The sequence below is a fragment of the Camelus dromedarius genome, chromosome 7, assembly GCF_036321535.1.
Source record: "Camelus dromedarius isolate mCamDro1 chromosome 7, mCamDro1.pat, whole genome shotgun sequence".
Taxonomy (NCBI): Eukaryota; Metazoa; Chordata; class Mammalia; order Artiodactyla; family Camelidae; genus Camelus; species Camelus dromedarius.
In genome coordinates, this window is record NC_087442.1 from 66,938,097 (window position 1) to 66,950,715 (window position 12,619).

General features: G+C 40.2%; 1 protein-coding gene and 1 long non-coding RNA gene across 3 annotated transcripts in view; one reads left to right on the forward strand and one right to left on the reverse strand.

Moving 5' to 3' along the window:
* Positions 1-12,619, reverse strand: part of GRM3 (glutamate metabotropic receptor 3) — a 207,442-nt gene that overhangs the window by 62,880 nt on the left and 131,943 nt on the right. For both annotated transcript variants that reach the window (XM_010977994.3, XM_064487614.1), the window contains one exon: positions 4,250-5,105. In XM_010977994.3, coding sequence (XP_010976296.1) covers positions 4,250-5,105 — 856 coding nt within the window. The remainder of the gene's footprint in view (positions 1-4,249; positions 5,106-12,619) is intronic.
* On the forward strand, positions 6,654-10,378 carry LOC116153970 (uncharacterized). Its single transcript, XR_004137751.2, has 3 exons — positions 6,654-6,824; positions 8,781-8,833; positions 10,189-10,378. It is a non-coding gene; the product is annotated as an uncharacterized LOC116153970 (long non-coding RNA).

Sequence of the window (12,619 nt, forward strand, 5' to 3'; positions counted from 1 at the left end):
GCAAGTCATATACTTTCCCTTCTTGAAACTCTTTTCTTAATGAACAAAATACATGCATTGCATTTTCATGAAAAGAATCATATTATAGATCTTCTGTTTTTTTCTCATTCCATCTTCCTTCAGTAAATGTTCATATAATGCCCACTTTGTACCAGAAAATGTATTGGGTATTTGAGATCAGAGATGAAACATATGTTCTCTGTCTTGAAAAAGGGCACAATCTGATAACAGAGATAGAGAAAGAAATAGGAGTTTGGGTGTTACGTGCTGTTCATAACCAGCAAATATTTACTGAGCGCCTATTATGCTTGGGCTACATCAATGAATAGAACTGATGATAATTTCTGTTTTCATGGAGTTTAGATTCAAGTGTGGAGATCCAGCAATAAAGAATGAGCATGAAAATATTAAATGACGTGGTATGAGAGAAAGAGAAAAAAATCAGGGTGTTAAAAAAAGTAGAGCAGATTAAGGGGAAATAGGGGCACCTGTGGTGAGGGTTGGGGGCCGTGCACTGCCATCTGAAGAAGGATTGCCAGGTAGGCCTCAATAAGAAACTAACAGTTAAGTAAAGCTTGATGGAAGTAAGGGAATTTATCAGCTATAGGGATGGCTGGGGACAGGGCATTACAGGAAGAGAGAGCTGGTGGTGAGAAAGCCCTAAGTTGGGAAACAAGGGTTGCAGGAGTGAAATGAGCAAGAAAGAGAGCAGCAAGGGATGCAGGGGGTGGATCAGGTAGGACCCTGAGGGACACTGTAAGGACTTTGTGAGTGACATGGGTGAACTCCCTCAGAGGTTATGCACAGCGGCGTGACATGGTCTGACTTCCGTTTCCTAGCTGTTGTTCAGAGAATGGCTTGGAGGCTGGGTTGGAGGTGGGCAAGAGTAAATCAACTAGGAGGCTATTACAGAAGTGCAAGCTTGGACCAGGATAGTAGCAGTGGAGATGGAACAAGTGAAGGTGCTGGATAGGGCAGAAGGGGGTGGGATGAGACTGTACTAGGTGGAGGAAACAGCATATACAGAGGGCACAAAGGCCAAAATAAAGGCATGATGTGCGTGGTTAACACAAGTCGTCTTAATGGAAGGAAGGGTGAATGCTGGTTGTATGGCAGGAGTCTAGAGAGGTAGGTAGTCGTGATAAGTGATCTTATGGCAGGAGAGTTCGTTACTTAGAAGAGTCTTTAACTATTAATCTTTAATAATTCTGCAATATCTCTTTTGCTAGAGGAATATTCAAATTGGGTTAACTGCAAGGAACATTAACGTTGGCCAATGCTAGAACTAGATAGTAGAACTGTACCAGGGAACGGAGGAGTGCTCTTGGGAGGCTTAGCTCTGCCATCCTGCAAGAACTTGAGCTCAAAGGAAACTGGCTAAAACTCTTTGCCAGAAGAATCCTGGAGTAAATACGCTGAATACAGACAGATGGTTAGAAGAGGACTTTTTAGATCCATTGGAGCAAAGATTGTGTACCTTTTGCTAAGCGTTCACTATTGGGCCTAGTCCATGGCCTCAATATTCAAGATAGAAAACCAGAGATACTATTCCAGAAAAAAAAAAAAAAGGTAAAACAAACCTGCTTTTCAAGAGCTAACTGAGTGAGTCTTATTTTTTTAATGTACATAGTTAGCTAATTTAGCAACTCGGCATCCTTCCATAGTCAGGCATTGTCTTGTCCAGTTCCCACTCCTATGCATATTCACCTGGTGGCTGATCTAAATTCCCTCTTTTCTGTAGTTTGAATCTGTTTTTCACCCTTCTATTCTCTTCAGAGGTGGAGAATGACTGGTAATGTTGAGCAAATTGAGAAGGCAAAAATAGCACTTTGTGGTCAGGTCTGCACAGCCAAGCTAAATTGCAGAATCAAAGTCAGTAATTGAACAAGGTAGATGAAAAGAAGATACTGTTGTCTTACTTATCCAAATAGTGGCCTTACTTCTTCACTCTTCTTTGCTACTTAAGACTCAGTCAGTGAAATGAAAGAAAATATTTTGCTTACAAAAAACACCTCACAAGGGTTCTCTGAACTTTTCTTTATATTAGCTATTGATGAGTGGATATATTGTATACTTGCATACTAAACAGTAAGGAATAAACTAGAATAACAGGGTTAATTAACACTTGTGGTGAATAAAGATCAATGATTAGTTACTCCAAATGTCTGAATGAGGATACTTATCCTATTCATCTTTAATAATTAAGTGCATTGTACTATGTACAACAGCCAAGACATGGAAGCAACCTAAATGTCTATCAACAGATGACTGGATAAAGAAGCTGTGGTATATTTATACAATGGAATACTACTTAGCCATAAAAAAGAATGAAATAATGCCATTTAGAACAACATGGATGGACCTGGAGATTGTCATTCTAAGTGAAGTAAGCCAGAAAGAGAAAGAAAAGTACGTATGATATCACTTCTATGTGGAATCTTAAAAAAATGACACAAATGAACTTATTTACAAAACAGACAGACATAGAAAACAAACTTATGGTTACTGGGGTGTAGGGGAGGAAAGAGATGAGGAGGGATAAATTGGGAGTTTGGGATTTGCAGATAGTAAGTACTATATATAAAATAGATAAACAACAGGGTCCTACTGTATATATATAAAACTCAGCCACTATGCTGTACACTAGAAATTAACACAACATTGTAAATCAACAATCAAAAAAAGAATTAAGTGTATTGTAGGTGCTATTTATAGATACCTGAGAGTTCATGAATATTTAGATAAAAGATATTCTTTTTTACTGACTCTTTGGTCCAGTCTTATATTCTGGAGCTGTCAGTGGGAACTGATCTGGGATTTTGAGATAAATCCTGAAAAAAATATATATATATATATTCCTATATATTATACACCTGTGGGAGTACAGGGCACAGTAAAGTTTTAATCTTTACCATTTACAGTGGTTATTCTCATGGTAAGAGATGGTATCCATTAGATAAATAGGAGATACTGACAATTGATTTCCACTACTTTTGGCTCTTTCTGGGTAGCATAAAAGATGTGCAAAAATGCAGGCTGCTAATTTTTGTGCTTGTTTTCAAGGCTAGTTTAGGGGTTAGAGTTCTAGAATAGAAGCCAATTGTCATGGGGTCTTCTCTCAGTACTACCAGTGATTTTTTCAGGCCATTTGACTTCTGAGTATTTATCTACAAGGGAGATGTGAGAACTGCCACTTGCTCCAAGTATAGTATGATTTGAGCGTACAAACTTTCATGTCTTGGATGATAAATCAATTGAAACAGAATTTGCAGACTAGAATGATGCCCCAGTGGCATGAAAGATTATGAGCAACTTAGGCAAATGAGAGCATTGTATCATTGCACTATATTTGGCATCAAAATCTTTTGTGCCTGATAATGTTACGTACCATTTTATGATTTGAAATTAAGCTAAAATCCCCAGAACCAGTACCTTAATGGGCTGATATCACATGCACCTAAGAAGAGAATGCAGTTCTAAAGATTTCATGCTTTTTATCTGTTAGTAGTGCATTGAAATGCAGCACTATATTTAGAAATATTTAGAGCATATTTATAAATAAATGAAGCAGTAAAAGCCACTTTGCATACACCTTTGGCTGTTCACCTCTGTATCAGAATGACTTCTGTCAGTCTTCAATTTGCTTATATTCAAGCTCCCAGAGAGTTTCATCTCCTAACATAATTTGAGAAAATCCACAGCTGTTAATGCTGACATGGAAATGTTTCTGTACAGCAGAAAAAAATAAACCCAAATGCCTGGAAATCACCATGGTCTGAGTATCTTTCCCTTTCCCTCCCTAATTAGGCTCTGGGAAAACAGTGACTCTTTTCTCTCACCCACTGGGAAAGTTATGAGACTCTTTTGCTCAAATCACCCAGAAGGAAAGCTTGAAAGTTCAGGGTCCTTAGAGAGTTGCCAGTTCTGCTAAAGAAGATTAAATGCCCATATCACATGTGTCATATCCTACAGCTAATAACAAGAAAGACAGCAAATGGAGCATAGCCCACATGGAGGCAGCTACCACAGATCAGCCCAGCCTAGGGGGCCTTTTAATTTTATGTGGTGCACCAGACAAGATATTCACTCAAAAATAAGTAAGAACATCAAAAAGCCATCATATTGCATCTTGGCATATTTCACAGTTTGAATCCGAAACACAAATTTCTGGGTCGGGGGCAGAGGTATTTGATTTATCTTGGATGCCACTGTTTGCACCATGGAAGAAGATGAAAGGCTCCTCGCTTACCTGTGAAGTTGATTTTCAGCAGGTAATCCTTGTACAACTTCTTCCCATCCAGGATCTTCATGGCGTCGCAAAGCTTGGTGGTGTTGGGACAGAGGGTGCGCTGCATTTTGTGCAGGGCGTGGGCCATGGCGTAGACCGCATTCACCACAAACATGATCTTGGATTCTTGCTCGTAGTTGCTGTTATCGATGGCCAGGTGCTTGTCGCAAGGACGCCGGTGGTTGCGCTTGGTTTGGAGGCTGCACTGGAACTTCTGCTCCCAGAAGTCCCGGAACCAGGGGTTGCGGTGGTTGTTGTAGGGGTTGAGGCTCTGGAAGTAGCGGTCGAACTGGCGCACAGGCTGAGAGGCCAGCTCCAGGGTGATGGCGCCGTAGGCCACGTGCTCGCTGCCCTTGACGATGCTTTCCTGCGCGCCCCAGCCATCGCTGGCCACCCAGGTGAAGGAGGTGTTGGCGCGGCTGGCGGCGGCGATGAGCTCGCGTGAGTCGTCGCTGCGCATGAAGAGGACCACGACGCGCGCGTTGGGCTTCTGCAGCAGCTCGCGGATCACGCTGTCATAGGACTTGCGGATGTTGGAGCGCCCCACCTTCTCTGATGTGGCGATGCAGATGTTGCGCATGCGGGCTTCCTGCTCGAAGGCCTCGATCCCCGTCTCTCCGTAGTCACCCTCGGAGGCCACCGTAGACACATAGGTCCAGTTGAAGAAACGTAAGATCTCGGCCATGGCTTTGGCCTGGTAGAAGTCGGGGGGCACGGTCCTGGCAAAGTAATCATAGCGCGACTTGTCGCTGAGTTTGGCACTGGTGGACGCGTAGCTTATCTGCGGGATCTGGAAGAGCCTCAGCAGGTTTGCCACCTGGGGGAGGGAGACCGGGAAAGTACCATTTTTAGAAACCCAGAAGTAAATGAGTGCACGTGGGAAATGAATGATTCCAGGCCTTTATCCAGCTCCCTTTTCACCTCTGTATCATTCAGCTTTTCTTGACGCTTTGCCAAAAGCTTCCCTGCGTACATTATTTTTAGTATTAGGGAGCTGGTTCCAAGCTCCCTGGTAATTCATGTGTTGGGAAAAGACAAAGAGGAAGTAGAAAGAGTCCTTCTCTCTTTCTCCTAGACTTTCTGCTAGACCCTGGACTAGGATCAGTCCTATTCAGGTGTTCTCAATGGGGAGGCCTTAAGTTTCTGGGGGCCTCTTATAACTCAGTCATACAATGAACTACAGTGATTTGGCCAAATTCAGTTTTTAGACAACTTGGCTGGAGTTGTATAGAAAGAGCCTGGGTGTTGTCTAATTCTCACTTCCCCCTCTTTTGCTAGAAATGGCAGTCTCTGAAAGAGTTTAATTTGGGAACTGTATGCCACATGGACAGTCCAAATTAGACATTTATTATCTAGGTTAAGCCAAAAAAAATCAATTCTTTTTAGTCAACCCCAAATATTTGGCATGCACTTTTCTGAACTTCACAAGAGTTTGACCAACATTTTCTCTGCCTTCAAAAAAATTCTGTTTCTGTTTGCACTATGGGAAAAGAAAGCATATAGATACTATTCTTACAGTATTTTTGATTCAAAAGCAAATAAGGAAGTATTGAAGACCCTGTCAAAAAAAGAACTATGTACTTTAAAATGTTTAAAGCATATTCAGAATACAGAATTTAAATTTCTTATAATTGACATGTCAATAACAGAAAATGTTCCACTGTTTTTCTTTATTACAAAATAAAAGGAAGTGACACTAGCTTATCAAGAAGCATTTTATGCACAGAATATTTGCATAAATATATATTTAAAATATATAGACAGATTATATGTAAATCTGATCATTAGTTTGTTTTTATTTTTCCTGGCTACGTCACATTTTTCTGAATATTTCTATCTCCATCCTGACTAGTTAAGTTATATAATATATGAAGTAGCCTTTAATCAGAAACAACACTGAATTTTCCAACATCCTCTGTGAGTACTTTGAAATGTTCCTTCTGGAAGTTGTGGTTTCAGGTTTATATTTGACATGTAGGAAGCACAGCTTGAAATAGGCAGCTGTTAGCAAAGAGCACGAGTAACATAAAACAAGTGACATCTGAGTCCTGATTAATCATCATTTCATCTGGCAACAGAAACCAACAGCCAAGTTCATACACAGCCACACAGCATGTTCTTGGAGATCTGGCCTGCTGTAAAACCAACACTTGATGTAGCCCAGAGCTATCAAAAATGGTTTCTATATCTTTTCCAATCCTGATACCTCTCGCTTCACTACAGATAGAAGAGCAAGAAAATCTGGCATTTAGCATGCAGTATAATGCAAATTTAGGACCCATATCTTTCTTGCTTTGGTGTATATATATATATATATTTTGAATATGTATGAATTTGGGGGAGTAGAGGTGCGTGGATGGGTGGATGGGTGAATGATGCTAGCAAGCATCCCATTTATTCTTTTCTCAGGAGTATAAACCGTGAACAAAACTGCCTCTACTGATTCATTTGAACATGGAAGTGTTGCTTGTTTACTCAGCCTGATTGAGACGGCCCTGTCATTACTTCTGTACTGAGTACCTGGCTTCTTCTGGAGGTAAGTACCACTTGGCGGACTGGTGATAAGACTGGTCTGTGCAAAGGCTAAGCTTGATTATGGAGTTTCTGGGTAGTACTGGAGATGCCATCTCTTTTGAATGTTACAGTTTTCTAATCTTAAAATTCTATTCAGCAGGACCTGAACCCGTCAGGGAGGCAGAAAATGCAAGGACCTGAAAGACGCAGCTTTCAGGCAGCTAGGAAGTACAGTGAAAGGGTCCTAACCTGCCAAAACTTTCTTCTCCCGGAGGAGTATGAGTAGTGAGAAGCTGCTTTAGAAAAACGTGCTTGTCTTTTGACTCATAGGGTCCTGTGGCTTCATGTCCACAGCTCCAGGATATCTGAGAACAATTTACAAACAAGGTGGACTGCACAAGGGAATGAACGAGGTGCAGAATAATGGCAATATGGGAAAGATTCTCAAGAAGGGGTACCATGAGCTGGACCATGTTTGGAAGGGTAGTGGGTTAGAATAAAACTGCAGCTCTTACCATCCTTTTAAGGATAGTTATCTCTCTCTCTGTGTGTGTGTGTGTGTGTGTGTGTGTGTGTGTGTGTAATGAGCTGAAACATGAGAATGGAGCACTAAGAAGGAAGTATAATTTCAGTTGTATCACCTGTATTAAATAGCATGGAGCAATCATACAGCCAAAGTTACGCCATTCAGAGTTATGTTAGAAACACGTGTAATGGGAATGAATGATAGAACAGAGTGGTGAAATACTCTTAGCCTGGTGAACTGTTCATTTTAAAATTAGTTTCCTTCGATTGTAAGAGTAAAAATCTTAATGTAAAAAGCAAATGCCACACAAATCAGTGAATTATAAATCTTCCTTCCTTTCCCTCCGTTGCCCACCCCAACCTGAATTCTAAAGAAGAATAAAGTTTGTGGTTTGGTTTGTGCGTTTTCAAAATGCATTTATGCTGTTGTAAAACCAGTTACTATTGTACCAGGTATTTATAGGTATATTTTCTCCTTTGATAGTCACACCTGGCTTTTTTTGATGGCTATTATTATCTCCACTTTAGAGACGCAGAATCTGAGTTCTGCTAGATGAAGAAACTTGTTCATAATCATACGGTTGGCAGGTAGGGGCAAAATCAAGATTTAGAACTAGGTCTTTTGACCTTCAGGACCGTGGCTCTCCTCCCGTAACCTGCTGTCGGCCCTCTTCTGTGTGATTATGAATCTGAGGTGTGAAGTACAGAAAGAGACCCAAGTAGAAAGAGTGAGTGGCAGGAACTGAAGCAATATTGTGATTTACATCATGGCTCACCTAATTACTATTAAGAGCTTTCTTTTTAACCTAAAACTTAAAACTAGGATTGGGGGATATTCAAGTAATTGTCAGCTGGATGTTTCCTGTCTCATTTGCCTCAGAACTGGGCATCTGAAACATTCCTGACTTGCTTTACTGGCCATATGGTTTCCTCTTTGAAAGCGTGAAGAAATAGGGGGACTCCTACATTGGACATCATTTTAAAAATAAAAGAAGAACCATTTTAGGATGGGGAAATAATGTAAGCTTTTGGAAGAAAGCTACCCAATTCTAGTATTAGTAGGAGTGGAGGAAGGAAAAACAAGATCTAGCTATATATGCTTTAGGAAGAGAAGTTTGAAAAGTAGAGAAATACTTCTCATGGTTTGAAACTCTGAAAAGGTATAGAGCTTATTTATTAAAAAATAACTCGGAAAATATGTAATGGTCTCAATAAGACAGAAAAGACAAGATCCCAAAGAACGCACTGTGTTTCTAGGCTGCGTGGGGGCATTCAAGTGTGGCAAGAATGAGTACCAGGGATGAGTGCTATAGGTTTGTTGGGTCCTTGGGCAACCCTGTGGTTGACATAAAAGATTGGCATGAACATGTGAGAATTAGGGAGGCTCAAGAACTATGTGAAAATGGAGCTAAGTGAGTTTTGTTGTCCTTACGGTTTTTAAATTATATTCCAGGAGAAGATGTGGTGTGAAGAGAGAGAATCGCTGGTTGGGGGAGTTGGTTCCTGGTGAGTACAAGAAATACACCACCCAGTCCTTCTTGCTTCCTGATTCTCCCTAGTGAGAATATTCCCTAACCTGGAAGTGGTGATCCAAATATTTGAAAAAGTTCTCTCACACCCAGGTAGGAGGGAAGACTGAAAGAAAAGCCCTTAATCCATTGTTTGCCTCTAGCTCTGAGTTTTGGAGGAAATCACAGATTAGTTTGTGTAATCAGTAAAAATCTCTGAGAAATCAATAATGGTAAGATTGTTAGAGAGGAAAGGAGTAAGGGCACCTTCAGGAGCTATAAATCAAGAATAATTATAAATCAATAACCATGGTATATTTTGGTAATTTGCTAAAATAGACTTTCCAATAAAGAGTGCACAAGCACTTAGAAATGAATGAGACAACTACTAGAAATCAGCATGGGTTCAACTAAGAATAAATTTCACCAGAATCTTTGAACATTAATTGAACTATTTATGCAGGAGTTGTAGCCATGGACCATGACTTCAACAAGGTATTGGTGACAGTACTTGGATTGTTGTGAAAATGGGAAAATGATAGGAATTGGATGAAAAAGTTCAATATACCAAAAGACAACAGTTTGGAGGAAAGTCTGTATGAGGTGATTGAGTGAGATTACATTTTTATCAATGACTTTGGTAAAAATAGAAATAAACTACAAGATCATTATATTTTAGTGCTAGAAGGAGCCACAAAGATAATCTAAGTTTTATAGGTGTGGAAACTGAAGCACACAGAGTGAAGCAACTTTCCAAAATTTGTACAACCATTAAGTGAAAAGGCTAAGATTAGAGCCCAGTCTCTTGATTTTTTCAAGGGGCTAGTCTCCTTATCTGGCAATAAGGTGATACTATATATAAAGAGATGGATGTCTCTGGATTTAAATTAAAATTACACAAGTGCAGAAAGAATAAGAAAATCAAGGAAAAAATAAGGATACAAATGCAAAGGTCAGTGTTGCAAAAATCCACCAGAAATCCAAGGGCAGCAAAAGTCAAAGAGGGGTAATGAAGTGGTTTACTCTCTTTAGATTTGAATTTAGATCCACTGTTGTAGACATATTATCTCCTTTAATCCTCATAACAATCTTATGAGGCCGATACTACTATTATCCCATTTTACAGGTTGAGGAACTGAGGCAGAGAGCAGCTAGGGATCTTGCTGAAGAGCTCACAGGTAATAGAACCAGGATTTGATCCCAGGAATTTTAAACGATGCTCAACTTCCCACACTTTTTCAACCCATCCTGCAATTCAGACTCTTAACCTCTACCATTTATGGTTCCGCTTATTACAATGTAGCAGCGATATATTTCAAGTTATAATGTGTCTGTCTTTTTTCATTTCTGAAGGCACTACTTCCTTGATTGGAGGACCATGAGAAATCATACCTTGTTATTAAATGTATCCTTCTTCATTGGTCGGTCTATGCGTTGAGGTGGCTCCAAAACACATTTGTTTACTGGCTAACCCTCTACAAAGGTAAGAACAGTTGTCTAAGAAACCAGGGGAAATTTCAACTTGGAGTTTGAAAGCTTCAGGCTATAAATATCGTGATCAGGTTTGGCTTTATGATTTATGTGAGAAACACAAAGACCTAATGGCAGAGACTGTGACTTCCTAGGGCCTGGGAGGCTGCGTGCAGTTTTCACAGAAGCCTGTCCTGCGTGCAGTGTGTGCTATCGTTTTATGTTCAGTGTTCATACTCTTTGGGGTAGCCACTTTCTGGTGGTTTGAATTTATCCAGAACTAGGTATTGCAATGTTTTCATTGTAACCTCTCAAGTCACACATATGTTCCTTTCTTTTTTTTCTTTTTTTTTTTTGGCTCGAGGAGAAATGCTTTGGATGCTAGGCTTGGCCAGCTACTACTACATTTTCCAGCAGATGCTATGATCTGAAATGAGTATTTTTGTGTTTTTCCCATTTCCATAGCTGTAAGCTGGAGTTACTTAGGATGGCCTTCGCCTGTAATAGTTGTCCAACAAACCAGCGTTACATGTTGTTGAATGTCTGCCACCATTTTCCCATTATTTTTCCCTCCAAATGAACACAGCTCTATGTAGTTTGTCCCATGCACTGTGTTCTCAAATCTACATGCCTTTGTACATGTTGTTCATTGTGCTCATGATGACCTTTACCACCTGTCTGCTCAGTGAATCCATTCCAAGGCCCCTTCTCGGAGAAACCTTTCTTGACACCTCATTTCAGGCTGAGCTCGCCCATCTTCTGAGCCCTTGTCCCTCCTGGCACTAGGTAGTTCCCTCATGGCACTAATCAAAGTGTATTGTGATTTCTAGATCATTGACTCATTCCTCTACTGGAGTGAAACCTCTTAAGGACAGGGAATGTACATTGTTAATCTCTGTTTCTTTGATGCCTTGTAGGGTAGAGAGATACTCCATACTGTTTGTCAAGTAAATGAGTTGATGAATGAATTGATAGTTTGTTGCTCTTCCATGTAAGCTGCTCTAATTATAAGGATAGGTTTCTGTGGAAAAACAACAACAACAACAACAAAAACAAAATACTAGCTCCCTACCAGGAAAGCAAACTAAAGCTCCTCTCAAATATTACCTATAAAACAATATTCTGTGCAGTGTGGGTCCTTTGCTAAACTGTCAAGTTTTCACCAAAATGAGATGACATATAGACAGGCAGTTTATATGTTTTCATACTGCTAAAACCAATTGTTCCAAATTATCTCTATGTAACTAACTAGGAGTATACAACAGGAAGTCAGTGTCATGGCAACTGGATCTGGCCATTGCATCAAGCCTCTTTAGGCTAGAAAACTGCCTTTTTGTCTTAAGGAAAACAAGTCAGGGCCTTATCCATGGAGCCTTAGTCCTCAAATGACATAAACCTCACGTAGGAGTCTATAAACTTATACCTAAAGGAAAACTTCATCAGATGAACCCAAACTAAGGTCTACTGGCCAGATAAGGTTTTTCTGGAGACAAAGGCATTATGTATAAGATATATAAGCAGCCAAACACTCAGAGTCACATCAGTTGTTCATATCTTATTCTTTCTTGGGAATGTCTTTTCCATAATCAATAGCTGATTGTGGAGTGTTGCTTCTATGGGCATCCAGACCATCCTTATTCACTGTTGGCAATTTTGAGTTCAAGACCATTTTTATTAGGGCGTTTGACTTCTGATGTTTTTTAGCAAGTCACGAGGACGCTTTCTTTTTAGAATTCCAGGTGTCTTGCTTCATTTCAGTGATGCTCTCTGATCATGGGAAGAAAAGTGTATGAACTATGGGAATGAGCTCGGGCAGTCTATTCTTTGATGATGTGGAAAAAGGGAATACAAATTGGAAATTTCAGAGTTGCCTATGAGCCGCCACATCCTGTGGTCACTCTCCCTGTTCAGTATATCCACGGTGTCCCCATTTCAAACATGATCTTTGTACCTTCTGTGGTGACACAATGCCAAATATTTTGTTTCTTCAGCAGAAGACAGAAAGAACTCTACAAGTTAGAGTCTAGGAGAAACACATTTCCCACCAAAGTAATTGTCCACGGTGAAGATGCTTTCCAGCACTTCTGTCGTTTTTGGCTTCTGAGACTGTGCTGATGCTTTAAAGGGACAACAATAGCTGGTTTTTAGTGGACCTCGGCTTAGCTATAAAAATTCCAGATATAAAGAGGCATCAGATGATTACTTGCCAAGAAAAGTGCTATCTAAAAAGTGGGACTGTATACATGTGAAAAAGTAAGCCATTGCCGCTGTCCTGGGAATTAGGAGACTTGATAATAACCTCGATGGATTTGCC